This window comes from Fukomys damarensis, unplaced genomic scaffold, assembly GCF_012274545.1.
Source record: "Fukomys damarensis isolate Sample0158 unplaced genomic scaffold, DMR_v1.0_HiC HiC_scaffold_19, whole genome shotgun sequence".
In the NCBI taxonomy this organism is placed as follows: Eukaryota; Metazoa; Chordata; class Mammalia; order Rodentia; family Bathyergidae; genus Fukomys; species Fukomys damarensis.
Genome location: NW_022900931.1, coordinates 6,619,925 through 6,630,195, shown reverse-complemented (window position 1 = coordinate 6,630,195; position 10,271 = coordinate 6,619,925). Strand labels below are relative to the sequence as shown.

At 48.5% G+C, this 10,271-nt stretch overlaps 1 protein-coding gene across 2 annotated transcripts in view; it reads left to right on the top strand.

Annotated features, from left to right (window-relative positions):
* Tef (TEF transcription factor, PAR bZIP family member) overlaps window positions 1-8,076 on the top strand; it is a 25,270-nt gene extending 17,194 nt beyond the window's left edge. For both annotated transcript variants that reach the window (XM_010634466.3, XM_010634467.3), the window contains exons 3-4: window positions 3,785-4,005; window positions 5,427-8,076. In XM_010634466.3, the coding sequence (XP_010632768.1) occupies window positions 3,785-4,005; window positions 5,427-5,642 (437 nt within the window). In that variant the 3' untranslated portion in view covers window positions 5,643-8,076. The remainder of the gene's footprint in view (window positions 1-3,784; window positions 4,006-5,426) is intronic.
* The last annotated feature ends 2,195 nt before the right edge of the window (window positions 8,077-10,271 follow it).

The following is a 10,271-nucleotide window of genomic DNA, read 5'->3' as shown; positions in this document are numbered from 1 at the left end:
AAAAAAAAAAAAAAAAAGAAATGGCTGGAGAAGTACCTCTAGATTCCCTGTGTTCAGTCTTCCTCTTGATTTTTCAGGTCCTTCTGTAGAAAAGATAAGAGTAGGAGTAGTATGTATTTGTTTGTTTTTTGTTTTGGAACCAGGGAGCTAACTCAGGTCCTTGCACTTGTGAGGCAGGTGGCAGCACCACTGAGCTAAATCCCCAGCCCTAGTATGTATTTTTTTGCACTTCACTTCTTTCACTCAACTTTGTTTGTGAAAACCATCCATTGTGTAGCTGTTTTGTTGGTTTTCTTTGCTGAATAGTATTCCATTGTATGATCATGACACAGTTTATCTGTTCTGCAGTTGAAGGGCACTTGGGTGTTTCTAATTTGAGTTGTGAATAGTGCTGCCATGAACATTTGTGTGCATGTCTTTTGGGGATTTACTTAGGCAGAGTCATTGGACATTTATATGCAACTTTTGCAGATACAGCCAAGTAGGTTTCAGAATGGTGGCAGACTTTGATGTCAACTTAGACATCTTTTGTGATGGTTTAGTCTTAGAGAGTAATGTTTCAAGCAAATTAACAACAGACTTGTTACCTTTCTCTTTTCCTCCACCAGAGTCATTTAAAGTTATTTAAAGTTGCTGGAGTTTGTTGACAGATCTGTCCACTTGGAAAGGAGAATTGTTGACAGCCCTTGTTCCTGAGCCTCCTTTTCATGCACTATTAAGCAATTGTTCCCATTTGTTTTTGGGGTCTCTCTTTTGTCCTATCCCTGAAATGTAACTACACCTCAGTTTTTGATTGCTCCTTAAGGGTATCCACATGTAGTGTCACCTTTTTCATGTGGAAGTTACCTCTGGTAGTTACCTCACTCTATACCCTATGACTATAGTGTTTGGCAGGCCCTTATTTCCTTACAGGAAGCACATGGGTCCCTGCCTCTTCACACCTCTTGACTCTTTGTACTTAACCTCCTCTAATAAGATCTAAATTTATGTGTGTGGTCCACTTAAAACCCAGATCTAACTCTGTCATGCCTCTGCTCAGAACCCTCCAGTGACATCTCAGGAGAGAAGTTTAATTTTTGGGGCGGTGGTTTGAGACAGGGTCTCACTATGTAGTTGGGACTGACCTGAAACTCATTATGTAGCCCAGGCTGGTCTCTAACTCACAGTGATCCTCTTGCCTCAGCCTCCCAAGTACTGGGATTACAGGCATGCCATGCGCCACCACACCCGGCTTCCTCCAGAGAGAAGTTGAAGTGGGCATGGTGTGCACACCTATAATCCCTCTAGGAGGCTGAATCAGGAGGATTGCTGGGAGTTTGAGGCCAGCCTTGGCTATTATGAGTTTGACGTCAGCCTGAACTACGCAATGAGACCCTGTCTCAAAAAACAACAACAACAAAAAAAACAGTTCAAGCCTAGCCTTTAACAACTTAGTGAGACCTTGAATCAAAATAAAAAATAGGGGCTAGGGATTTAGCACAGTAGCACTGCGCCTGCCTCGCAAACACAAAGTCCTGAGTTTGATCCCCAGTACCAAAATAAATAAATTAATAATAATAATAATAAATGAAGAAAAGAGTGGGGATGGAGCAAAGGCCCTGGGTTCAATCCCTAATACAGAACTATCAAAAGAATAAAACTAAGAAAAGTTAGGGCCAGAGGTTTAGCTCAGTGGTGCCAGCACCTGTCTGGCAAATGCAACAGCCTGAGTTCAATCCCTGGTTCCACAAAAAAAAATAAATTAAAAAAAAGAAAAAGAAGAAAAGTTAAAATCAGCACCATTGACATTCACACCAATTAACTTTTTTGTTGGCACTAGAGAGATTTTACTTTTAATTTTGATATCTTTTGCATTGTATGGTATGGCACCTCTTTGGCTGCTACTGTACTAGATGCCATCAGCAGCCCTCTGATCTTGATCTGTCTCTTGTACACAGAATCTGTCCCATTGAGAACCACAGCTAGAATGGGATTAGAGGACAGCATCTTCCCTCTCATTCATTCATTCCTGCCACATTGCCCTTCTGGCTGTTCTTTGAACACACCAAGCCAAGCGACTACCTCTGGGTATTTGCTCTTGATGTTCATACTTTTGAAATCTCTCACATATCTACATGAGCTTTTAACATTTTTATAAATCAAAAAGGCGTTTATCAGCCATCTCCTCTCAACATTCATGAAAACAGGGATATTTTTCCCATCTGTTATATTCTTGTCTTTGACTGGACATATAGTTGGCATTTAGTAACTATCTGTTGGCTGAATATTTTCTGCACTCCCATTAAAAGCATTGAACAAGTAGGTCAAAGATTAGTATTTTTAAATTTATTTTTATTTTTTATTTTTTGGTACCAGGAATTGAACTTGGGACCTTGTGCTTGCGAAGGAGGCAGTAGAATCATTGAGCTAAATCCTGTCCCAGTATTTTTTAATATAACTTTTATCTCTAATGATACACTACCTTTGAACTCTAAAATTGGTTTTAAGCCAATGTTCACTATAAAGCAGCAGCCAGATAGGGCAGAGAAAAATGAGAAATTAGAATCAGCCAGAGTTAAAATTCAAATTTGAAGGGAAATAAAAAATATGAGAAATAGAAAATCATGGAAACAAAGTCTTTGTAAACAGGGAAGCATGGAGGGGGTGAAGGGAGGGCAGGGGAATGGGAAAAAATAAGAACCAAGATGCATCGTGTAAAGGTACAAGATCCCAAAGATGACTGCAACTGTACTGTATACTTAAAAAGTACCATTAAACTTAATGAAAAATAAATTTTAAAAATAAAGTTTTTTTTGTTTTGTTTTGTTTTTGGTACTGGGGATCAAACTTGGGTCCTTGTGCTTGCCAGGTAGGCAGCAGAACCACTGAGCTAAATCCCCAGCCCTAAAAATAAAGTTTAATATATTTTTTAAAAAAATTTGAGGCTGGGTGTGATATGCACATTTATAATCCCAACAGTCTGGGAAGCTGAGGCAGGAAGATTGCAAGGTCAAACCTAGCTTGAGCAACTTAGTAACTTAGTGAGACCCTGTCACAAAATTTAAAAAGGGCTGGGGATTTAGCTCGGTGGTTCTACCATCTGCCTCGCAAGCCCAAGGACCTGAGTTCAATCCCCAGTACCAAAGAAAAATAAAAAACAGTGTAAAAAGAGGTGGAGATGTAGCTCAGAACAAAGGCTCTGAGCTCAATCCCCAGTACCACAGGTCCAGTCAGTCACTTACCTGTGTGACCCTGAAAAAACCATCGCATTTCTTTGGTCCTTCTTGCCTTGGAGACTCAGAAGTGGAACCCATGTCAGCTTCTCCATCTGTGTCCTTAGTCTGTTGTAGTTCATGGAGAGACTCAGCTGTTTCTTATTACTGGAGAGCTTGAGACAGGAAGTTAAGGGGCTACAGTGGTTCGATGTTTTGCTTAACATTTGGGAGCAAGGCAATTGGAAAACCCTGTTTTGAAAGCCTGAGTTTCCTTTGAAAAATATTGTTCCTAAAGGGAAGAGTTCTTTGGCTGGGAGTGTAGCTCAGTAGTAAAGTGCATTCTTAGCATGAACAAGGCCCTGAGTTCAATCCCCAGCATCACCACCAAAAAAGGGGAAGAGTTCTTTTCATATTTGTGTTGAATTGACTTGTGTGCTCCTATGATCCAGAGCTAGTGCTGTTGTAGTTTTCTTCACCCTTAGTAGCAGTGGTTGTGCAGCCTTGAGATTCAGACAGGTGTCTGGGTGGGTGACAAGAATTTTCTTTGTCCATTGAGCTGCTTCCAGACCACCTGCCCCTGTATCTTTCAGAATCCTCCCTGGAAAAGGAGAGGGAAACTCCCAGTCCTATCGACCCCAACTGTGTGGAAGTAGATGTGAACTTCAACCCTGACCCTGCTGACCTGGTCCTATCAAGCGTGCCAGGTGGGGAGCTCTTCAACCCTCGGAAGCACAAGTTTGCAGAGGAGGACCTGAAGCCCCAGCCCATGATCAAAAAGGCCAAGAAAGTCTTTGTCCCCGATGAGCAGAAGGTAACTTGGTGTCCTGTATCAGTAAGCTGTGACAGTGGCTCAAGAATGTAGGCAGTGGGCTGGGAATGTAGCTCAGTTGTAGAGCATTTGTCTTGAACATGCTAGGGCTTGGATTCCATCCCCAGTACCTAGAGAAAAAAACCAGTCTACAGCCATACCATCCTGAACGAGCCCAATCTTGTCTGATCTCGGAAGCTAAGCAGGGTTGGGCCTGATTAGTACTTGAAAGGGAGAAAAAAACTCCAGGGACTATGCTTCCTCACATGAGACTTATTTGGGGGACCCTCCCTCCCTGTGGATACCATTTAGAAAGACAAGTTCGGTGCATAGAACCACATCCTATAGCAGTTTGTTAGAAATAACAGCATTTGATGACAGGGGCGCCTATAGTTTCTCTCTCCTTTCTGGACCCCGTGGCTGTGCTGCTGTCCCTCCTCTCTGTCTTTAGCCCAGCCGTTGGGCAAGAACTCCTAGGACAGAGGAACTAAGGTTGAAAAAGATCCCATTCTTCAGGACAAGCTTGTATGTTGCCAGCCCCAGGGATGAACAAGCAGTTCTCAAGCTGATGGTTCTGTAGGAATTGGTACAAAGTGGGAACTTTTCAGTTTTACCATTGCTCTGAGAGACCTACAGGTAGGACTTTTCATACAAGTGGAGCTGGGTGCAGACCCCACTTTACCCTCAGACCCAGAAGGTGCTTCACCTGTAAAGTGGGCAGAATGTACCTGCCTCTCCAGGAGGTTTCTATGACACTGATGGTGACACTAACCATTTATACCACACTTACTGTAGGCCAGGCACAGTATGTATGTGTGTGTGTGTGTGTGTGTGTGTACACACACATACACATAACACACACACAAACTTGTTTAATCTTCAAACAAGTGGATGGTGTAGTTCCTATTATTCTCCTCAGTATGAAACAGAGGGACCTGAGACAATGAGAGGTTAAGAAATTTACAGTTCAGAGGCCAGAGATTTAGCTCAGTAGTTCCACTGCCTGCCTCAAAAGCTCAAGGTCCCGCGTTCGATCCCCAGTACCAAAAAAAAGAAAAAATGTACAGTCCACTATAATAATCTTACAGAGCTGAGATTTGCACTCAGGGGACTGAACCCAGGTTGCCGGCCCTTACCTGCAGGCAAGGCACCCACACAAGGCAAGGCCATAGATGGTGCCCTAAGCTGGAGTGGCACAGAGCAGGCTGCTGGGAAATAGGGACCCCTTGCCTCCACTGTGCAACTTCTGAAGGACTTTGCTTCTCATCTTGCCCTCAGAGGGTGGGGCAGTGGCCTTCCCCAGGGTCCAAACTTTAGCTCTGGTCACACCAGTGGATTCTGAGGGGAACCAGGGTGGTGGGAAGAGAGGCTTGGGTGCCTTTACGGAGACGCCCAGAGACCCATGGAGGGCACTTCTCCCGCAGGATGAGAAGTACTGGACAAGACGCAAGAAGAACAATGTGGCAGCCAAGCGGTCACGGGACGCCCGGCGCCTGAAGGAGAACCAGATCACCATCCGTGCAGCCTTCCTGGAGAAGGAGAACACTGCCCTGAGGACGGAGGTGGCCGAACTGCGCAAGGAGGTGGGCAAGTGCAAGACCATCGTGTCCAAGTATGAGACCAAGTACGGGCCCTTGTAACCTGTGCCCCCGCCCGGGCGGGGCCCTACCTGCCCCTCAGACCTCTGCCTGGGGGCTCCTTGAACCCCACACACGTGTGGAGACTTAGGACTTGTCACGGGCGCACAGAGTGCCCCTGCTCCAGGTGCGTTCACGTCTCAGCTTCATTATAACCTGGCCAGCGCACACGGCGACTTCCCAGGGGCAGCCTCCCCTATGGGGAACACGAGAGAATCTGCGCGGAGGGGGAATGGCCCAAGTTTCTGTTCTGTCCTGGCTGCGTCAGAAGGGACCTCCGGAGTACACATCTCCTTCACAGGGCGCTCAGGCTTCCTCAACTCCCCTCAGTCTCCAGCCCAGGCGGGGAGGCTGTCGAGGGCCGTCTCTGCAGAACGAGTCAGGATCGTTGTCCCCTTATGTCTTCTCAGGTAGCAGGTGCATTTCCACTTGTGGTGTGTCACTCACTTCGCGCTCCCCGGAAGGTCTCTGAGAGAAATGCCCATTCCCACCTCCTTGGAGGCAGAAGGACACACCAGCCCTGCTGTTGAGTGTGTGCAGGGTGGGCTGGCAGGCCCAGGGGCAGGGTCTTTGCAGGGCCCCGGGTGGGGTTGGGGCCTGCAGCAGAAATCACCACACTGTTCTTAGACCTGCACCCTTTCTAGTGACCCTGAGCCTGCGGTTGGGAAGCCAGGAGGAGGCCCTAGAGAAGGGCTCTGTCTTGCCTGCTATAGAGGGACATTCCCTGGGTGCTGGTTTCTGAGCCCCAGTGGCCCAAGCAGAGGGAAGCCTTTGTATCTCCTCTCCAGGCCCCTTTCTGGAGGCTACCTGAATCTCTTCTGTCCTATTAGAGTGGTGTCTAGGCTGCCTTTTCTTTTCATCCAGTAACCATTCTCAGATCTTGGATTTAAAAGGAAAACCTTCCTCACCGAGGAAGCTTGAATTTCCTGGACCCAATGTGCAGCTTATGCATGGTGTTTAGAAAACTGGCCACATGGCCCCTTCTGGTGTGGCACAAGCATGGGGCCTGTTTCTTGAGAAGCTCCATTGTTCTCTTGCTCTTCTCACCAGTGTGGCCCAGGCCAGAGTCTGCCCTTCCTGAGGGCAGAAGAGGTCCTCTGTGTTCTTGATCAGATTCCTCCTGTCCAGTGGCCAGAGGTGTCTGCAAGACAGGGCACCTGGCCAGGAGTCACTAAGGTTGTAGTGCAGCTCTCATGGGGTAACAGACTCTGGGACATCATCATGGGGCTTGAATCCCCACAGTCTTGCTCAGGAGTCTGGGGCCACCCACACAAGCCTGGCTGTGTGGATCACAGTTTGGATCTGGGACTTCTCTGCCCATGGCTGCACCTCTCTGTGTAGCAGGATCATCCTTTTCGTTCTGCCCAGACAGTGACCTGAGGAAAGTCGTGGAACCCTGTGCTCCTTCGGGTCAACTGGGGCACTCTTGTGATGGCTATTACTTGCTCAGGGCGGGCAGCCTGTGTGAAGAAGAGGCAGAGGTGGTGACAAGTGCGCTTTGTCATACTTAACACTGGCTTTATTTAAGATGGCGGCTCAGAGTTCCAGGGCCTAAATCTAAAGACTTCTCCTGACAGATGTTAAGATTAGGCACAGTGTTTCTAGCCCTGGACTGCACCCCAGGGATGCCACAGCCTCCAGGACCCGCAGACTCCCCTCTCCGGGGCTTTGACAAGGTCCCTGAGGCTGCGGGAGGTCTCCCCTCCCACTAGGCACCTGACTTTTATTTCGTGGTTCTCTAGAAACCACGTGCACACTTTTCACTCTGTGATGACGACACAGGGCAGTTGCATCCAGCATGTCAGTGTCCTGCCCAAGCAGCTCGCACGCACGCACGCCTGCCCGGCGTCCACCCTCTGGCCTGGCTGCTCACCCAGAGGCCTCGAGCTGGAAAGCTCGTCAATTTTTTTTTTTTTTTTTTTTTTTTGGCTAGAAAATGTTTGTGTTTTTCCAGTTGTTTTTTTTTTTTAATGATAGAAACCTATACTCTGGATTGTTCCAACCCCAGGGGTGGGATGGGGGCTTGATGTTTCTCCTCCATCCCGCCTGCCTCTGGCCTATGTGGTACCCTCCCCTTCTCCCCCCAGGCACACAGGTTCTGGTTCCTTCCCAACATGTTTGCTTAGAAAGAGTGTCTGCTGCGCTCTCAGGAGAGTCCCATGAGTCAGTAGCCTGGCAGGGACAGGAAGGAGCATGTCCACAGGTTGACATTCTGGGTCCTGTCCCCTGAGCTAAGCCTTTCAGAAAGAGTTGGTGCCTGCTCAGTGTCTTGGAGACGGAGCTGACGGCCAAAGACTAAGGCTCCTGTGTACAGGTCTTTGACATCTTGTAAAGCTGCCTGGGCTGGAGAAGCTGCTCATACCGGCCTTCCAGTGGGCTGGCCTGGGGGTGGAGAGAGCTGCTCACACCCTGAGCATCTCGTCTTCACTTTTGTGGCAGCCTCAGAACAGACAAATCATGAATGAGCCGGAACATTGCAAGAATGTACATAGAAGAAATGTCTGTCCAGATACAGAAATCCTTATGTCTAGAGAGAGCCAGCAGACTAGGGAGGACCTGAGTAATCCTGCCCTGCCCAAAGGAAGCACTCTGCCACCTGAGTCCTGAGGCCGGGGAAGGGTGGCAGCGGGTGGCAGGCATGGGCAGGCTCCTTTGTGCCAGCCGGGCGGCTCTCCACATGGCCCTTGACCCAGAGGGCCGTGGAGCTCCCCATCTTCATGGCAAAGCTCCACCCTAGCTCCTTTAACATCTGTTCATAAGTGCAATAAATTTTTCTAGAAAATGGTGAAAATGACTCCAGGTGGAGATTGCTGTCTTTTGGTGTTGGAGATGCCAGAGCACCACTTGGTTTTATTTTTCTAAATGCATGTGACAAGAATGTGTGGGGCTCTGTGTCCTCCCCTGGGAGCTGGCACCCCAGCAGGCCCCTTTCCCCTGTACCGTGCATGTGCGTGTTGGGGAAAGGAGGAAGGAGAAGATCCCTTCTCAGCTGGAGAGGGCACAAGCAGACTCAGCCCATTGGCCTTATGTGCGTGCGTGTGTGTGCGTGTGTGTGTGTGTGTGTGTGTGCGCGTGTGTGCGTGCACGAGAGTGTGTCACTGCTGGTGGGCCAGAGTGATGTGGCAGGGAGGGAAGCCGGGAATGTATCCTTTTCAAAATAAAACTAAATATTTTGAGACGAGAATTTTGTGACTGTCATTCCCTGCCTTCTTCCCAGGATTCCCCTCTCTGTTGGCCTAGGAGCCTAAGAGTCAAGCTCAAACTTCTATCTCATTAGAATTTTGTCCCAGGCACTGCCTCTGTTACCAGCCCCTTTGTGCCTGAGTTTCCTTGTGTGTTGAGAGTAATTCGTGTAGTAGACCAGAAGCAGTGTGGACAGATGAAAGTTCTGTTTGCCTGGAAGAAAGGAGGGGGACTGCCTGTGAAAGGCGCTTCCCAAACACTTCACAACACAGAAACAAAGTCCACTCCTCCTCTGGAGCAGTCACGAGACTGTCACAGTTGAACACAAACAGGGATGCAGCCACATGGGGGGTCCCAACACTGTCATTGCTGACTGAGTGACACTGTTGGTGTCCCTGGGTCCCTGGTCAGGCTGACTTGAGCTCCCCAGGAGCCTCTGGGGCTCTGTCCATGGGGGTGGTTCGGGGCACCGGCCTAGGCAGTGCCTGTCACAGATCCCAGTCCCCTAGCCCAGTGTGCCAGCCTGTGCCACCTGCTTCCTCAGCCAGGCCAGGCTGCCCTTCACAGCTGAGACCATGAATTCCTGGCCTCCACACCCTGCACAGGGATGCTCAGGGTTCCTGTGGTTGGAGAGACCAGGAACCATTTCTAATTGTGTTTATAAAAATGCATTTGAAGTCTGCAGACAGGGTAGGAAGGAGGAATCTTTTTATTTTATTTTATTCATTTTGCTTACTGCTGTTCCGGGGGTTGAACCCAGGGTGCACTACCACTGAGTTACATCCTTTGCCCTCTTTATTTTTTATTTTCAGACAGGGTCTCACTGAATTGCCCAGCCTGGCCTCAAATTTGTGAGCCTCCTGCCTCGGCCTCCTGAGTAGGTGGGATTATAGGCATACAGCACCATGTCCAGCAACATAGACATTAAAACAGCCACTTGGCAAACTAAACATTGAGGTTCAGGCAAAGTGATGTGCCCAAATAATAGCAGGGGAGCTGAAGTTCAGACCGACCTAGACTGGGTGGAGGTGACATCCCCGAACAGTTGTTCCACCTTGGCATCAGGGCCTTGCCACAGCCTCCTAACTAGCTGCCCACCTCCTCAAGGCTGACCCTCAGCAGTCCTCCCAGCCCTGCAAGCACTAGCTGCTACATCCCAATCCCAAGCCAGGGGAGGCTGCTATCACATTATACACATGGGGCTTCATTTGGGATGGGACACAGATTGCCAGAGCAGTTGCCTGCTATGCTCAAGGCCCTGGGTTCAACCCCCAGTGCTCCAAAAAAGAAAAAAATTCTTTTCAGCAAATAATTACTACATGCCTATTTTGTGTCAGCCCTGCTTTCTGCCCTCACAATTCCTCAGGTAAAGCTAACATTTGGTGGATAAAAGTAGAGAGGCAAGGTGTGACGTATACCTGTGATGCTAGCACTTGGGAGGCTGAGGCA